Source organism: Protopterus annectens, chromosome 12.part0 (genome assembly GCF_019279795.1).
Source record: "Protopterus annectens isolate FY-2018-M chromosome 12.part0, PAN1.0, whole genome shotgun sequence".
Lineage (NCBI taxonomy): Eukaryota > Metazoa > Chordata > Ceratodontiformes > Protopteridae > Protopterus > Protopterus annectens.
This window is the reverse complement of record NC_056746.1, coordinates 137,773,052-137,792,493: the sequence shown is the minus strand read 5'-3', so window position 1 is coordinate 137,792,493 and position 19,442 is coordinate 137,773,052. Positions and strand designations below refer to the sequence as shown.

The 19,442-nt window shown below is 45.0% G+C and overlaps 1 protein-coding gene across 2 annotated transcripts in view; it reads left to right on the top strand.

The window, feature by feature from the left end:
• The window catches only part of LOC122816397 (nodal modulator 1-like), an 877,949-nt gene that overhangs the window by 452,475 nt on the left and 406,032 nt on the right, over positions 1–19,442 (top strand). For both annotated transcript variants that reach the window (XM_044089153.1, XM_044089155.1), the window contains exon 20: positions 18,305–18,387. In XM_044089153.1, coding sequence (XP_043945088.1) covers positions 18,305–18,387 — 83 coding nt within the window. The remainder of the gene's footprint in view (positions 1–18,304; positions 18,388–19,442) is intronic.

The following is a 19,442-nucleotide window of genomic DNA, read 5'->3' as shown; positions in this document are numbered from 1 at the left end:
TCCATCTGAAAGTATTCTTCAGCTTTCATTTTTTTCCAGAAGCATTCCATTTATTTCCCTGCAGAAACTAAAGAGGATAGCTTTTCATGCCTGTGATGTGCACTGTTAGCTCAAGTTTTACCTGAAAATAGGTGCTTGACTTTAGGGAGTGTGAACAAGCTGTTAATCTGCTTTGCTGTGGAATAAGATGGTTGCACACAGCAAGCAAAGCCATAAAGTGGATTGCCCAACTCTGTTACCTTTTACCATTAGGAGAGTCACTACCCTTGGAAAATGTTGTAGTCATAAGCCACTCATCTCAATATGTGGCTGCATCCGTTATGGCAACATTGCAGGCATCTCAGCCATAGCAGCCTGATCCCCACTTCACACCTTTGTCAGGCATTCTTAAATCAACCACAATTCCAGACGTAAGGTTTGCTGTGGTACATCTGTACTTGATTACTCTTATTTCTAATCTTAATTCTCAGCCAGTAGAAAACCAAATGACCTCATCTGCTAAGCCTAAATATCAGAAGTATAGCCAACAAGTCCATGCCACCATAGACTTATACTCCCCAGATATAACATCCTGACAGAAACCTGGCTAAAACCTCACATTACCAGTGAGCAAATCCTCCCTAATGGTTACAACATACTAAGACTAGACTGACTAAACAAGAAAGGAGATGGTATAGCTATAATATTTAAACAGCATCTAAACATCCAAATTCTTAACTCATCAGCTCCCCAAATTGCCAGTGAAGAAATAATATATACCAACACATGTGAGAGATGCAACCATGTAACTGGAGGCTAAGCTCTCTCAACTCAGTACTGGCGTAACCAGTCAGGAGGAGAAGGAAACCACACTCACTACAATTCCAGTCTCACATAGACCTACCACAACAGCAAACCAAACACAAACACACAAAAACATACTCTGAGGCTCTAAATAAAAATCTGCCTAACTAGCAGAAACCTCCAAAGCAGACATCCAAGCAACCGCTACCCCAAAACAAAACACGTGCAACACATAGCTCACAAAGCCAGTGTGCCGAACAGTCACAGCCCTTAAGGCTAAACAACACACCTGATACACTTGTAATAGGTGACTCTATCGTCAGGCACACTGACGTCCCGCTCACCAGGCTGAACAAGGCGAAGGTCACAGTGAGCTGCCTGTCGGGCGCTAGGATCTGCCACATAACACAAGCACTCAGATCACTCCAAGGCAAGTACAACTATGACTCAGTCATTGTCCATGCTGGTGTGAATGACCTGAGACGTACCTCCCTGGACTACATGAAAAGAGACATAGAGGAGCTCTCTGAGCATGTAGCCCAGGCCGGTATGACCTTGACCTTGAGTAATATGAAGACAAGATGATCAATTTCAACAATTGGCTTAAGTATTGGTGTCATTCAAAGGGGATTCAATGCTCGTCAGCCTGGGATGACATGCTCAGCAAGCCACGATGCTTCGCTAGGGATGGCTTGCACCTGTCACCCCTGGGCTTTCGGATATTGGCAAAGGCTCTTGCTACCCCCATAGTACCTTTTTTAAGCAAGTCTCAAAAGACAAACCCACCTCCATAGGTATCACAAGGGATAAGAAACTAAGAGTAATGCTACTCAACGCCAGAAGTCTAAACCTCAAGATGCATGCACTCGAAACTCTCCTTAGCATGGAGAACATCGATATCTGTGCAGTAACAGAAACCTGGTTCAAGGCTCCCGAGAGCACCCCAGCACTACCAGGTTATACCTCATACCATGCTTTTCGACCCCAAAACTTGGACTGAACCACAAAAGGAGGGGGAGTATCAATATTAGTCAAAGATACCCACACCTCCAGGTTGGTGGCACAGCACGAAGCATCAGAGACTATCCATGTGCAACTAACAGTGGGTAAAACTGCCTTCCAGTTTATAGCCTGCTACAGACCACCCTCCCAAACCCAGGAACCCCACTCGGCCTTCCTGAGAACACTGGAAAATATGAAGGTCTCTCCAAACACCATTATATTGGGCGACTTCAACTACCCAAACATAGACTGGGAGCATTACTCTAGCTCCAGCACCCTAGCCCAAAGGTTCCTAGAATTTATAAACTCAGATGCTATGGAACAACTTGTTACCACTCCCACAAGAGGGGAAAACATACTGGACCTGATCATCACCAACATGGGGCTCTATGCTCCAGACCAGAAGTGTATCCCTCACTGGTAAGATCAGACCATAAACTAATCTCACTGGATATTCACATCCCAACCCCACCCCCTGCCCAGAAAACCACAGTGAAAAACTTCTCTAAAGCAAATTTCTCACTCCTCAAAACAGAGGTGGAATCCTTCAAAGCCCCCGGGCCTGTGGAAAATACGGCCCAGACTGCAGAATCCTTTATAAACGCATTCTATGAACACCTTCAGGAATGCATGGATCATGCAATCCCAAATAAAACCAAGACTCAATCCTCCAAAGGCAGACATCCTGTCTGGTGGACCCCAGCCATAAACAAACTATACAATAGAAGGAGGAAGCTACTACATGATAGAGCAAAATCCCCAAAAGGGAAGGCATCTCTGATCAGTATTAGCAAAAAACTATGGGCACACATAAAATTGTCTGAGGCCAGCTTCGAGAGAAAAATTGCACAGGACACTAAAGATAATCACAAGGCTTTCTTTAGTTATGTTAGGAACCTGGGTGTGAATTCCCAGATATGCTCAGAATTAGTCCAAAATGACAAAAAATACACCGGACCCACAGACATTGCCAACATCCTAGCTGACAGGTTCAGCGCAAACTTCTCCCCCCCCCCCCCCCCCAAAAGGGCAAATATCTATCCCCGCAGAGTGCTGCCCCCCTGACATCTCAGATGCTCAGGTAAGAGCCGCCTCTCCAAAGCAAAAAACACAGCATCAATGGGACCAGACGGTGTCCCGGGCTGCATCCTACATGAACTCCAAGAAGAGCTAAACCCAAACATAAAACTACTGTTCAATCTCAGCCTTACTACAGGATATGTACCCAAAGAGTAGCATACAGCAACAGTGGTCCCTCTCCACAAAGGTGGTGCCTCAACAGATCCTGGAAACTATCGCCCCATAAGCCTGACTAGCTTGGTCTGCAAAGCTATGGAAAGGATCATCATGGACCTCATAAATAAAGATATTGGAAACCTACATACACTGGATCCTTCCCAGTTCGGCTTTGTTAAGGGTAGATCCTGCCTCTTAAACCTGGTCGATTTCTTTGAAACAGTCACCAAGGCCATTGACGAGGGGAAGGTGGTCCACACAGCCTACCTGGACCTCGCAAAAGCCTTCAATACAATACCCCACTCTGGCATTATAGATAAGCTCACCAGCTTAAATATAAACCCCTATGTCAGTAGATGGATTGCAAACTGGCTCAAGGACAGAACCCACATGGTTAGAATTGCTGGAGCCATGTCAGACTCTAAACCAGTTACAAGTGGCGTCCCACAAGACTCAGTCCTGGGACCTCTCTTGTTCGGTATATATTTTTTTGAGGTACAGGCCAACACAGAAGGACTGTGGCTGACCAAGTTCGCAGATGACTGCAAACTGGGCGCCATAATAGACTCTCCAGCCGACACAAGCATCCTACAAAAGGGCCTCATAGAAACAGACAACTGGTGCCAGAGCCATGTCCTCAAGCTAAACGCCAAAAAGTGTATAGTGATCCCCTTTGGCAAAAACAGTGTGCCCACAAATTACCACATAGGTGGTAATCCATTAAGTAGAGAAGAAGTAATTAGGGGCCTGGGGACCCAAGTTGATAGCAGTCTCTCATTTGACAACCACGTGGCCAAAGTGGTTAGAAAAACATTTTATATAGTCCACCTAATCATGAAGGGATTCACATCTAGATCAGGGGAGGTCATCGTGCCTCTTTACTCATCCCTCATCAGGCCCATAATTGAGTACAATGCCCCTTTTGGGATGTACCTTACCAGACACCTTCAGCAACTGGAAAGACCCCAAAAGTACCTCACCAAGAGGATCAAAGGGCTCAAACAGATGCCATATGCTGCCCTGTTAAAGAAACTCCAGCTCTACTCAGTGGCATACCGCCTGCTCAGAGGCGATCTGTGCCTGACGTATAAAGCCATGCCCAACCCGGAAGTAATGGACATGCTGCACCTCAGAAAATCCAAATCCCATCGAGCTACGCGCTCGAGAGACTTGAACCTCAGCACTGAAATAAATAGGACATGCTGGAGGGACAGATTCATAACCCAGAGGCTCCCTTCACTCTGGAATAAAATCCCAGTCCACGTTAGGCAGAGTCCCTCACTGACTCTCTTCAAGAGGAATCTTGATGAGTGGATGGGAGATTGCAGGTTTACCCTGGGTATCACTTCTGTGTCACTGTTAGACAGAGGCACAGTATACTAACCTCGAAAAAGGGCATAGCAACATTAATTTAAAATGGGTGGCGAAAGCCAAAACACACTCTGGCTAGGCTTATAAATGCCCTAGGGCAGATAGCCTAGTATGAACCTATGAACCAACCTGAAAATAAACCGAAATAAAACCATCAACGTAATAGGATGCTACTTCCCACCTGGCCAAAATATCCTTCCACTAGAAAACCTCCTAAGCTGTACTACCCACCATCTCCCTCAAGAGACCATAATTTGAGATGACTTCAATATTGATTGGCAATCCTGTTGCGGCAACCAACCAACCTAGCATCTAAACCTTCATGGCTTCACCCAACTAGTCCAGTCACCAACCAGAATAAATAAAAACTCCAACAAGCATACTACCCTGGATTGGATACTAGTCAGCAAGATCCCCCAGTCCTATATAGCAGGCTGCCTATCATATAGCCTCAGTAATCATTCCGCAACATTCCTACTCAAAAAACACCTATACCAAGTTAAACCGGCCATCTACCGTCAAATACATAAAAAACTACACTTTAACCCACTCACATTCATCTCATCCCTCAAAGAATGTAACTGGCACCCTCTAAATTACCTCAGCCTAGATGACCCAGTCCAATTTTTCAGTACTACCTTCCTAAGCATCCTAAATAACTGCCCCCATAAGACTTACCAGAACCAAAGCTCAACCCTCCCCATGGCTACAGGAAACCACTAGGTCAGAAATGAAAAACCGAGATAAAGCCTGGGTACACTGGCGAAAACCAAAACCCTCTCAGCTAGACAGAAATTCCTAGAACTACGCAATAGAGTCAAACAGCTAATAAAGGAGGACAAAATCCAATACTACCAGTCTGCCCTCAACTCCTCCCAACACAACCCCAAACAATTCTGGACCTCCATAAACTCCATCCTCCACCCAGGTAAAATCAATAACCCTAAACCTAACATTCCTCACTCCTCAGAAAATATTGCTACCTCAATCAGCACACACTTCACACAAACCATACTATCACTAGGTAGACAACACAACCCCCCCCCTCCCCTACACCCCACACCTTCACCCAGTAATCCCCCCACACTCTTCTCATTTTCTCCCATTCCTACCTCCAACATAAGAACACTCATAACTAAACTTTAACCCACAAAATTAGCAGTAGACAACCTGCCAAGTGAATTCCTACAAATTGCAGCTGAAGCCCTAGCCTACCCAGTATCCATCTTGATTAACCGATCTCTGTCAGAATGCTACGTCCCTACACTATGGAAAATATCACACATCATTCTTCTTCACAAAGGTGGCCCCTCCACAGAACTAACCAACTACCGCCCCATAGCGATTCTATCTCCACTCTCCAAAATACTAGAGAGATGCATTCACTCTCAAATCTCAGACTACCTCCTTACTAACAACCTCCTTTCTAATAATCAACATGGTTTCTGACCAAACCATAGCACCACCACTGCCTTACTCTCTTTTACTAACACTATCCTTCACCATAAAAACAATGGCCATCTCTCCTCTGCTACTTTCCTAGACCTATCTAAAGCATTTGACATGGTCCCGCACAAACAACTCCTCTCTGTACTCAATAACCTATCCTTTTCTCAATCAGTCACCAACTGGTTTCAAAGTTACCTGTCTGACCGCCAGCAATCTGTTGTATGGCAAAATGACATATCTCCCCAACTACCTGTCTCTATTGGTGTTCCCCAAGGATCCATCCTTGGACCCCTACTCTTCTCTATTTTCACCAATAATCTAGCCTCTGCCACCAAACATGGCACACTCATACAATATGCAGATGACTCAACCATCATCTGTCCACCCAGTCCCTACACGAACTGCAAAAGGTCGCACAGCATGCCTTTTCCTCTGTTGAAACTTGGCTAGCCGATGCCCAGTTAATACTCAACCCAAACAAAACTAAACTCCTCATCTTCGAACCCACCAAATATACTCAAAACAACTCTCACTTTAACATCACAGCAAAAGACAACACCATTATCCGCTCAACAGATCACACCAAATTGCTAGGAGTTGAAATAGACAACAATCTCAAATTTGACATTCACATATCCATGACCATAAACAAAGTCCACCAAATACTAGGAGCCTTATACAGAAATAAGCAACTCCTCACCGAAGCAGCTAGGATTTCAGTTGCAAATTCGCAGTTTATATCCACCCTACTTTATGCCTCTCCAATATATACCAACCTAAGGCAATGCGATCTAAATAAACTCGAGACCTCCTACAACAAAATAGCCAAATTCGCCACTGGGGCATCCTACCACAGTCACCAGTGTCTCTTACTTACTGAACTAGGCTGGCTAGAACTCCCTCACCTCCTTCAGTGGTATCAACTCACACTCGCCCACAAACTGGTTAACCATCCTCTAAAGGTCCCATCCCTCCAGTATCTACTCCAACCCTATCTCACCCACCAGACCACTACGATCCAGCAACAAAAATCAATTACAGGTTACTAGAGCCAATAACACTGCTGGAGAAGCACTATTCTCCAGCACTATAGCCAAATTATGGAACACCTTCCCCCCCACAATAACCTCTCTACCATCATGCACCCACTTCAAAGCTTTACTTAAAGCGCACCTAAAAACATGCTGGCTATGCCCTTGTAACTCTCCCCTCTAACTTCTCCCACTCCATCCACCTTCTACCACCCCACAAACTACCTTTGATTACAGCAAGCTCTGATACTTCCATGCCTATCTACTTATTATATGGCAGTAACTTCTTATTGTAACAGTTGTTAATATCTGCTATGACTTTGTGGATAGAACAGATGCTAGTTATCTACTGAATGTACTATGTTCTTCATCTGTAAGTATGTTTGCAATATTTTAATTGCTAGGATTCTTAATCTGTAACTATGCCTGTAATATTTTAATTTGTGGAGCTTTTCTCCCCAGGCCTCCACTGAAAATGGACCTGCGTCCAGTCGGACATTCCCAGTCAACAAATGTAAATAAATAAATAAAAATTCGCTGGCTGTTGTCATTCTGCTTCTTTTGGATTTAGCCCAGTCCCATCATGGAAGATCCCTCATGTTAGATATAATGGTATTTTTCCTTTTAATTTCTCCAAGTCTTTTGAGTTTCTAATACCATGATGGGAATGGACCCCATTCCTAGGTCAAGGTATTATTAAAGTTCATGAAATTAGTATTGTTTCAATCTTTGATGTTAGCCAGAAGTGCTCTTCACAGCACCCGCAATGTGCCCAGTAATGACTCCTGCAATTTGTACTGGGTTACATGTGTCGCTAACGTATCTAAATATGATTGTAGATTTTTTTTTATAAGATCTGTTGCACCCACTACTACTGGAATTGTCTAGATATCCTTCTTCCACATTGCCCTTGTTTCTGCCTGCAAATCCTGGTACTTTGTTCATAGGTTCATACTAGGCTGTCTGCCCTAGGGCATTTATAAGCCTAGCCAGAGTGTGTTTGGCTTTCGCCACCCATTTTAAATTAATTTTGCTATGCCCTTTATCAAGGTTAGTATACTGTGCCTCTGTCTAACAGTGACACAGAAGTGATACCCAGGGTAAACCTACGATCTCCCATCCACTCATCAAGATTCCTCTTGAAGAGAGTCAATGAGGGACTCTGCCTAACCTGGACTGGGATTTTATTCCAGAGTGAAGGGAGCCTCTGGGTTATGAATCTGTCCCTCCAGCATGTCCTATTTATTTCAGTGCTGAGGTTCAAGTCTCTCGAGCGCGTAGCTCGATGGGATTGGATTGGATTTTCTGAGGTGCAGCATGTCCATTAATTCCGGGTTGGGCATGGCTTTATACGTCAGGCATTGATCGTCTCTGAGCAGGCGGTATGCCACTGAGTAGAGCTGGAGTTTCTTTAACCGGGCAGCATATGGCATCTGTTTGAGCCCTTTGATCCTCTTGGTGAGGTACTTTGGGGGTCTTTCCAGTTGCTGCAGGCGTCTGGTAAGGTACATCCCAAAAGGGGCATTGTACTCAATTGTGGGTCTGATGAGGGATGAGTAAAGAGGCACGATGACCTCCCCTGATCTAGATGTGAATCCCTTCATGATTAGGTGGGCTATATAAAATGTTTTTCTAACCACTTTGGCCACGTAGTTTTCAAATGAGAGATTGCTATCAACTTGGGTCCCCAGGTCCCTAATTACTTCTTCCGTACTTAATGGATTACCCCCTATGTGGTAATTTGTGGGCACTTTGTTTTTGCCAAAGGGGATGACTATACACTTTGGGCGTTTAGCTTGAGGCCATGGCTCTGGCACCAGTTGTCTGTTTCTATGAGGCCCTTTTGTAGGATGCTTGTGTCGGCTGGAGAGTCGATTATGGCGCCTAGTTTGCAGTCATCTGCGAACTTGGTCAGCGACAGTCCTTCCGTATTAGCCTGTACCTCTGAGAAATATATACCGAACAAGAGAGGTCCAAGGACTGAGCCTTGTGGGACGCCACTTGTAACTGGTTTGGAGTCTGACATGGCTCCAGCAATTCTAACCATGTGGGTTCTGTCCTTGAGCCAGTTTGCAACCCGTCTAGTGACATAGGGGTTTATATTTAAGCTGGTGAGCTTATCTATAATGCCAGAGTGGGGTATTGTATCGAAGGCTTTTGCGAGGTCCAGGTAGGCTGGGTGGACCACCTTCCCCTCGTCAATGGCCTTTGGTGACTGTTTCAAAGAAATCAGCCAGGTTTAAGAGGCAGGATCTGCCCTTAACAAAGCCGAACTGGGTAGGATCCAGTGTCTGTAGGTCCCCAATATCTTTATTTATGAGTTCCATGATGATCCTTTCCATAGCTTTGCAGACCAAGCTAGTCAGGTTTATGGGGCGATAGTTTCCAGGATCCGTTGAGGCACCACCTTTGTGGAGAGGGACCACTGTTGCTGTACGCCACTCTTTGGGTACATATCCTGTAGTAAGGCTGAGACTGAACAGTAGTTTTATGTTTGGGTTTAGCTCTTCTTGGAGTTCATGTAGGACGCAGCCCGGGACACCGTCTGGTCCCATTGATGCTGTGTTTTTTGCTTTGGAGAGGGCGGCTCTTACCTGAGCATCTGAGATGTCAGGGGGGGGGCAGCACTCTGCTGGGATAGATATTTGTCCTTTTGGTGGGGAGGTGGGGAGAAGTTTGCGCTGAACCTGTCAGCTAGGATGTTGGCAATGTCTGTGGGTTCGTGTATTTTTGTCATTTTGGACTAATTCTGATCATATCTGGGAATTCCCACCCAGGTTCCTAACATAACTAAAGAAAGCCTTGTGATTATCCTTAGTGTCCTGTGCAATTTTTCTCGAAGCTGGCCTTAGACGATTTTATGAGTGCCCGTAGTTTTTGTTAATACTGATCAGAGATGCCTTCCCTTTTGGGATTTTGCTCGATCATGTAGTAGCTTCCTCCTTCTATTGTATAGTTTGTTTATGGCTGGGGTCCACCAGACAGGATGCCTGCCTTTGGAGGATTGGGTCTTGGTTTTATTTGGGATTGCATGATCCATGCATTCCTGAAGGTGTTCATAGAATGCATTTATAAAGGATTCTGCGGTCTGGGCCGTATTTTCCACAGGCCCGGGGGCTTTGAAGGATTCCACCTCTGTTTTGAGGAGTGTGAAATTTGCTTTAGAGAAGTTTTTCACTGTGGTTTTCTGGGCAGGGGGTGGGGTCTGGATGTGAATATCCAGTGAAATTAGTTTATGGTCTGATCTTACCAGTGAGGGATACACTTCTGGTCTGGAGCATAGAGCCCCCATGTTGGTGATGATGAGGTCCAGTATGTTTTCCCCTCTTGTGGGATTGGTAACAAGTTGTTCCTTAGCATTTGAGTTTATAAATTCTAGGAACCATTGGGCTAGGGTGTTGGAGCTAGAGTAATGCTCCCAGTCTATGTTTGGGTAGTTGAAGTGCCCAATATAATGGTGTTTGGAGAGACCTTCATATTTTCCAGTGTTCTCAGGAAGGCCGAGTGGGGTTCCTGGGATTGGGAGGGTGGTCTGTAGCAGGCTATAAACTGGAAGGTGGTTTTACCCACTGTTAGTTGCACATGAATAGTCTCTGATGCTTCATGCTGTGCCACCAACCTGGAGGTGTGGGTATCTTTGACAAATATTGATACTCCCCCTCCTTTTGTGGTTCGGTCCAAGTTTTGGGGCCGAAAAGCATGGTATGAGGTATAACCTGGTAGTGCTGGGGTGCTCTCGAGAGCCTTGAACCAGGTTTCTGTTACTGCACAGATATCGATGTTCTCCATGCTAAGGAGAGTTTCGAGTGCGTGCATTTTGAGGTTTAGACTTCTGGCGTTGAGTAGCATTACTCTTAGTTTCTTATCCCTTGTGATACCTATGGATGTGGGTTTGTCTTTTGAGCCTTGCCTAAAAAAGGCACTATGGGGGTGGCAAGAGCCTTTGCCAATATCCGAAAGCCCAGGGGTGACAGGTGCAAGCCGTCCCTAGCGAAGCATCGTGGCTTGTCGAGCATGTCATCCCAGGCTGACAGGCATTGGATCCCCTTTGAATGATACGAATACTTAAGCCAGTTGTTGAAATTGATCATCTTGTCTTCATTTTGTGGTGGTATTCTTGGTGAGGTTAAGATGCTACTCAAGGTCAGGGTCATACCGGCCTGGACTACATGCTCAGAGAGCTCCTCTATGTCTCTTTTCATGTAGTCCAGGGAGGTACGTCTCAGGTCATTCACACCAGCATGGACAATGACTGAGTCATATTTGTACTTGCCTTGGAGTGACATGAGTGCTTGTGTTATGTGGCGGATCCTAGCGCCCGACAGGCAGCTCACCATGCCCTTCTCCTTGTTCAGGTTGGTGAGCGGGACGTCAGTGTGCCTGATGATAGAGTCACCTATTACAAGTGTATCAGGTGTGTTGTTTAGCCTTAAGGGCGGTGACTGTTCGGCACACTGGCTTTGTGAGCTGTGTGTTGCACGTGTTTTGTTTTGGGGTAACGGTTGCTTGGGTGTCTGCTTTGGAGGTCTCTGCTGCTTAGGCAGATTTTTATTTAGAGCCTCTGAGTATGTTTTTGTGTGTGTGTTTGGTTTGCAGTCATGGTAGGTCCATGTGAGACTGGAATTGTAGTGAGTGTGGATGTCCATGAAAAGAAGACAAAAGTAGCATTGATTATTGAAATTGCTACAGCCAGTGACTACAGTGTCTTACATACAGAGAGATACAATGTCACATGGGAATCTTGAGGCAATGTTACAACTGCCTCATGTACACAGACAACCCTCTCCTCCTCCCAACAAATTCCAACACATGTGAGAGATGCAACCATATAGCCAAACTGGAGGCTAAGCTCTCTCAACTCAGTGCTGGCGTAACCAGTCAGGAGGAGAAGGAAAAGTACAGTTTTGTACCTACCATAAATGTAGATGTTCGAGTGCTAATACAGCTGCAGTAATCACAGATGGGTTTTCAGCCGTCAGGTCCCTCGGTTGGCGAATTCCAAAGTCTTGGTCCGGCGTCGGTGGTCGCATACTCTTCTGACGTCAGGAAGGCCAGAGTATATAAGACACAGCCGACGCCATGTTCTTCAGTCTTTTTTGCCACGCGGTGCCCGAAGCAGAAGCAGTTCGCAAGTGCCGGTCGGCCAGCTCCTGAATTACGAAAATATTTGGAACCGAAGTCTTCATTAAAGCTAAGTACCCGTTGGGAATCTTTTCTTGCCTCAGACCGATGTCAGAAAAAGTTAATAATTGTATTTCTTGTGGGAAGCAAATACCGATTTCCATTCCCTTTGCATACCTTGTTTGGGCCCAGACCACGGCGTCTCGGGCTGTCGCTGCGCTACCTTCAATAAGCGCACTATCAGCCCAACACTTTTGGTAAAGCTTTTGACTATAAAATGTCGTCGGACACTCCGACAACCGTTTTATCTAAAACGCAAGGAAAAGGACCGGGTCTCCACCGACACCATGAAACAGGCTCCACGTGGTCCGGTTCTCAGTGAGACGCCTTTGCAGTCCCTGACTACCCGGTGTCTTCTGTACTCGAGACCGCTGGGTCATCGGCCCTTTCCCAGACTACAACCGAAGCTCCAGCTTATGCCGAGCCTACTAATGTGGACAGATCTACTTCCACCCATGGTGTATTTAGGCCTTCATCCTCTTTCTCCATTAAGGCCTTTACTAAATCCAAAGCAGCCAGGCATCCAGCTAGGCCTGCTGCACAAGGCCCATCTCCTGGACCCATGCCTAAGAAGCAGATGCTTAAAATGGCTGAGGATCTAATATCTCTTATCAGAGGTTCTCAGCCCCCTCCAGACAAGAGACCCAGAGTGGAGGAAGAATCCCCCTCTTCTGATCAGGGATCCATTTTATCAGAGCATTCTGATGCTGAGGAACACTCTTATTCCCCCTTTGAGGATTCGGATGCAGAGCAGTCTATTCCTTCTGTATCCCCCCCTGAGGATTTTTCTTTTGGGGAAACCTTGCACACCCTGAGGGAACACTTCCATTGGGAAGGCCAAGACTTTTCAGATTCCAAGAAAAGGCTTAGGGAATTTCTTTGGTTACCTCAGCACAGACCTCTGGCTATCCCTCCTGTTTTGGAGGTACTGGATGATGTCTATTCGGAGGCTTGTTTTAATCCTGATTCACTGCCTCCTGCACCAGTAAAACCTGATAGATATTACAGAGTACCCAGTTCTCACCAATTTCTCTACAAAGGCCATAATGCTGACCCTGAAACCATTTCACAAGACCCTAAGGGAATAAAGGCCTCCACTGCCAAGAATCCACTTCCTGCAGAAAGGGAATCTAGATCTCTAGAAAGGTGGGGTAAGAAGGTTTATACCTCGGCCACCCTAGCCATGAGGGCCTTAAATTGCCAGTTTCATATGATTAAATATCAACAGTTCCTGTTATCACAAGTAAAAAACAAAATGTCTCAACCTGAACAACCAGATTTAAAAGAGTTACAGGATATGATGCATAGCGCAGAACAAGTGGGTAAACACACTTTACAATGTGGTTATGATGCCCTAGAGGCCTCCAGTAGAGCGGCTGCAATAGGATCAGTTATTCGCAGACACGCCTGGCTTAGAGAACAAAATCTGCCTGATCATGTGAAAGCAAAACTTCTTGATGCACCTTTACAAAAGGATGTTCTTTTTGGTACTAATGCTGAGGATATATTACGAAAAATGGAAGAGAAAGCCAAATCTATGCAAACTGTCAAAGCTTTCTTACAGGTCCAGCCACCACGATTTAGCAGGAATTGGCCATCAAAAAACTGGTCCTTTCCAGCCACGGACAAGCCCCAAAGAGGCAGATAGACGCGGAAGGGGCAGAGGGCAATCACAAGGGTCATATAGAAGCAGACAATGGCAATCTCCAGCACCAAGAGGTGGTGAAGACAGTGCACAACAATACAGAAAGCAAACTCAATGACTCCCTCATTTACATGCCAAGCAAATCTCAACTGGCAGCACCTTTGGGAGGAAACTAGCATTATTTGCAAGCAATTGGCATATTGTCACAACAGACAAATGGATACTGGACATTATAAACAGAGGCTACAAATTTCAATTTCACACTCTTCCAAAGAGAGGCATGCCAAACCTACCACAAAATCAAAGGGTAGAGGCACAAATGCAAATTTCAAAGCTCCTAAACATGAGGGCTATACAAAAGGTACCTACGCACCAACAAGGTCAAGGTTTTTATTCAAGACTTTTCCTGGTACCAAGAAAAGGAACCGACTGGAGACCCATTCTGGACTTATCCATACTAAACACATTTCTACTCGTACCAAAATTCAAGATGCTCACACTACAGCAACTTCTTCCCATGCTGGGCAAGGAGTTTTGGCTGGTAACATTGGACCTCAAGGAGGCATACCTGCATGTCCCAATCAGACAAAGCTGCAGAAGATACCTCAGATTTCTTGCAGGTTCAATCCACTATCAATTCTCTGCATTGCCCTTTGGCTTATCTACTGCGCCCAGAGTATTCACCAAGTGCCTGGCATCAGTGATTGCATATTGCAGACTTCAAGGGATACAAATTTACCCTTATCTGGACGACTGCCTGATCCAAGCGGACAGCAAACATATACTTCTGGAACATCTGGCATATGTGACACGGTTACTGCTTTCTCTGGGATACACCATCAACAAGGAGAAATCAAAGCTAACACCTTCTCAGAAAATAACCTTCCTGGGTGCCAGCTTGGACACAAACACCCAGGTGGCATACCTACGCCAGAAAAACAAGGGCAATTATCTCAGTACTTCAAAATACTAGCAAAAAGTACCAGGCTTACTGCAAGGAAAATCCTGCAGGCTCTGGGATTCATGGCATCTTGCATTCTTCTAATCCCGTGTGCAAAGCTGCATATGAGGAAACTTCAATGGTACCTAAAAAATCTATGGTCTCAACACAGTCACAGCTTGGAAGCAATTATTCCAATAATTCCCTGTCTACAAAAGGAATTCTTATGGTGGGCCCAAGCATGCCAAGTAAACACAGGCCTCCCATTCTGCAAGCCTCAAGCAAACCAAGTCATAACCACAGACGCCTCAGATTACACCTGGGGCACATGAAGGACAGGTGCATTCAGGGCAGATGGTCCCAAAAGGAAAAGCACCTTCACATCAATCAAAAAGAAATGCTGGCAGTAATACATGCAATTACAGCTTTCAAGGACTTCCTACATCCAGGGCAATTGCTCATAAGAACAGACAACACCACAGTAATGTGGTACATAAACAAACAAGGAGGAACTCACTCATACCCCTTGTGCAGACTAGCCATGACTCTATGGAACTTGGCTCTGGAAAGACAAATCGAACTTCAAGCACAGTACTTGCCAGGGATGGAAAACACTCTGGCAGACACTCTGAGCAGAAATATGACAGATCCACACGAATGGAAGCTTCATCCACAGGTGTTTACGGAGATAGTCCAAGCGTGGGGGAGGCCAGATATAGATCTTTTTGCCTCCCACATAAACCATCAATTGAAAAGGTTTTGTTCAAGGACCTACCATCCAAAGGCCTGGAAAGTGGACGCCCTTTCATTCAGTTGGACAACATGGACAGTTTATGCATTCCCACCTCTACCTCTTCTGCCGAAGGTACTTTTGAAAGCAAGAACAGACAATCCGAGGATGATACTGATTGCTCCAGACTGGCCAAGGCAACACTGGTATCCACTCCTGAGGAGACTAACACATACTCCTCCCTGGCCCCCGCCTCTAATACCACTTCTGCTACGCAGAACAACTACAAAACCCTTCACAGCCAGCTGAAAACACTCAACCTCGCTGCATGGAAGATTCCTTAACACCACATCAAACTCTACTCTCCAAGGAGGTGCAGGATGTCATTTTGGAGGCCAGAAGACCATCTACTAGAAAAGCTTACTCCAAAATGGGCGGTTTTGCTGTTGGAATGAGAAAAGAGGCAGGACCCTAGAAAATTGAACTTGCCTCAGGTGTTACAGTACCTAGCTGAACTACTGAGCAGTGGACTTTCATTTTCTTCAATCAAAATACTGCCTCAGCCATTTCTGCAGAATTCAACACGGATCCTCCTTTATTCTCACACCCACTCTTACGCCAGTTCCTCAGAGGGGCTAAGAATATAAGACCTCCAAGGAAACAACCAATTCCAGCCTGGGACCTTAATTACATACTAGAAAAATTAACATTGCCTCCCTTTGAACCTGCTGCTTCAACAGATCTACAATTTTTGTCCTGGAAAACAGCTTTCCTTCTGGCCATCACTTCAGCTCGTAGGGTTTCTGAACTACAGGCCCTCATGGCGGTGCAGCCCTTCCTCATCTTCCATCAGGAGAGGGTCTCCCAACCCATCTTTTATGCCTAAAGTGGTGTCTAGGGTAGCCTTAAACCAAGCCATACACCTTCCTACCTTCTATCCTAACCCTCAAAACAAAGGGGAAAGGCCGCTTCACTCTTTAGACATCCATAGGCAGCTACGTTACTATTTGGACAGAACAAAGTCCTTCAGGAAATCAGACCAACTTTTTGTGTCCTATGCCATAGGGGCTTCAGGGAAACCAGTTACCAAACAGACGATTTCCAAGTGGATTGGCCACTGCATACGTTTTTGTTACTCCCATCATGGGAAACCTGTCCCTACTGGTATCAGATCTCACTCCACCAGGGCCACAGCCACCTCTACAGCCTTCCTCAGAGGTGTGCCTACTAAGGATATCTTGGAGGCAGCCACTTGGAGTTCTGTACATACCTTCACAAAACACTACCATCTGCCCTTATATTCCAGAACAAGAGCAGGCTTTGCCACTGCTGTTTTGCAGGGCATTCTGGCTCAACCCAGTTCCTCTTAGTACCTACCACCCTATGCATAGCTTTGGGACTCTACCCATCTGTGATTACTGCAGCTGTATGCACAATGAACATAGTACAGTTTTGTACCTACCATAAATGTAGATGTTCGAGTGCTAATACAGCTGCAGTACAGGTTTCCCTCCCTCCTTCCCCTCTTGGTAAGGCCATGGGGTCTAAAAAACCTCTTCATACCTCCTGACTGGGTTATCCTACTATGTTTTATTTGCTTACATTTGTGGATTAGCTTTATTTATGTATTGCCTTCCTTTTGGGGGCACCTGACATCTGGGGCAAGAAAGACTGAAGAACATGGCGTCGGCTGTGTCTTATATACTCTGGCCTTCCTGACGTCAGAAGAGTATGCAACGACCACCGACGCCGGACCAAGACTTTGGAATTCGGCCGACCGAGGGACCGCCTGACGGCTGAAAACCCATCTGTGATTACTGCAGCTGTATTAGCACTCGAACATCTACATTTATGGTAGGTACAAAACTGTACTTTTCCTTCTCCTCCTGACTGGTTACGCCAGCACTGAGTTGAGAGAGCTTAGCCTCCAGTTTGGCTATATGGTTGCATCTCTCACATGTGTTGGAATTTGTTGGGAGGAGGAGAGGGTTGTCTGTGTACATGAGGCAGTTGTAACATTGCCTTAAGATTCCCATGTGACATTGTATCTCTCTGTATGTAAGACACTGTAGTCACTGGCTGTAGCAATTTCAATAATCAATGCTACTTTTGTCTTCTTTTCATGGATTACTATACCTGGTTTTCTTGCATCTATTTTTTGAACTGTTGGTAGTGGATGAGCCCATGTGATATAAACGTCATCATTTTCTGCGATGCTTTGTGCCTCATGTTTCCAGTGTTTTTCTCCTACTTCAATATTATAATGTTTCACAATCCCCAATATAACAGTCTTGCTACATTATTATGCCTTTCAGTATACAGTCCGTCTGCTGTTAGTATGTCATAGCCAGCAACAAGGTGTGCAACTGTTTCCAGTTTTTCCTGTATAAGTTGACCTTTGATGAAGCGGTCCTCGATGGGTCCCAGTAACCATTACATTGCATACCTCTGCTTAACTAGCCTTTCCATCTTGGCTTCAGTTGTTTAGAATTTCCTTTACATTAAGCAGGTGTATATATATATATATATATATATATATCAGATCTTCCTTGTTTTATCTTGATTTGCAGGAAGTTTTGTTCACTTTTTGGTTGATGTGCACTCTCAGGCTCTAGGACCAGGCATAGTCATAACTGATGTGTGAGATTACATCGGCGAGCATCAGGCTGATACTAGGTGGGGAAGTTTCAGACAAAAAAGTGCCAAATTATGACTGATGAAGTAAATGATCCAGCCTGTTGACTTGTAGAACGGATACAGTTTTATCATATCAGTTAACTTATCTGAGTTATCTGTCAGTTTTAATGTGATGTCTTTTTTATTTCTTGAAGAGGGCTCACAGAAAAGTCTGACTTTTTGTGTGTAGGTTGTAGTGTCATGTGCCATCTGGTGAAGTGTACATTTAAATAAACTGAATACAATTGTATTTTTTAAAGGGCTGGAGAGAAGATCACAGTCACTCCATCATCAAAAGAACTTCTTTTCTACCCACCTTCACTGGAAGCCACCATCAGCGGAGGTAAGAACATTAAGTAGACATGTGAACTGCAGTCTTTCTTATTACATATTTATGATTAATCCGCAGTAGCTTTTGCCCTTAGACACATTTTTAAATAATTTTATGCAGTAGTTTACATTATTGCCAGATCCTCATTACAGCTACCAAACATGTAGGCCTTTGAGGAAAATAGCAAAAAAAGATGTTTGATACAGTAACATTATGAAAAGCAGCGGCAAGAACATCAGAAGTCCCTGAAGAATGGAAGGATATTTCTGTTGGTGTGGTCACAGTTTTGTATATTGAGACGGCACGCATAAGTTGATCATCATCATCAAAAGCTCCCCTTTTCCCATTTTCTACATGGGGTTGGGGTGTCGTGTGAACTCTCACCATCTATCTAGATTCATTGCCACACTCCTGCCTTTTTGACACATATCCCTGACTGTCGCACATTTCCTGTCACTCAATCCAGCCACCTTTTTTGTAGATACTCAGTTTTCCAAATCATCTTCACCAGGTTGTCTTCTGCTTTTCTGCACATGTGCTTGAACCACTGTAATCTGTTCTCTTTGATCTTTTCTGCAATTGGAGCTACTTTGTTCTTCTGCTGTTATGTCCTCATTTCTTCATCTGTTTCTCAGTGTGCATCCTACCACCCATCTCAGGCACTTCATCTCCATCACCTCTAGCTTCCTCATCTGCTCTGCCTTTATTGACTGGGTTTCTGAAACATGCAGTAGTACTGGTCACACCACTGTTTTTGTACAGCTTACCATTCAGCTTCTTTGGCATTCTTATGTCACACACTACACCTGACACACTATGCCAGTTGGCTGCAGCCCCTCTGATTCTAGCTTTGGCCTCTTCATTCAAACTTCCCTTTTGCTCAACCACCCCTCCCAGATGCTTGAAGCTGTTAACCCGTTCCACTGTTTTCCCTTCTGTCTCAGCTCTCAGCTTATTCTGGTTTCTTCATTTTGCTGCCATTACCACTGTCTCATCTGTACTCCGTTTCATCCCATGTGCCTTCAGTTTTTGCATTCCATTCCTCAATTTTTTACTGAAGCTCTTGC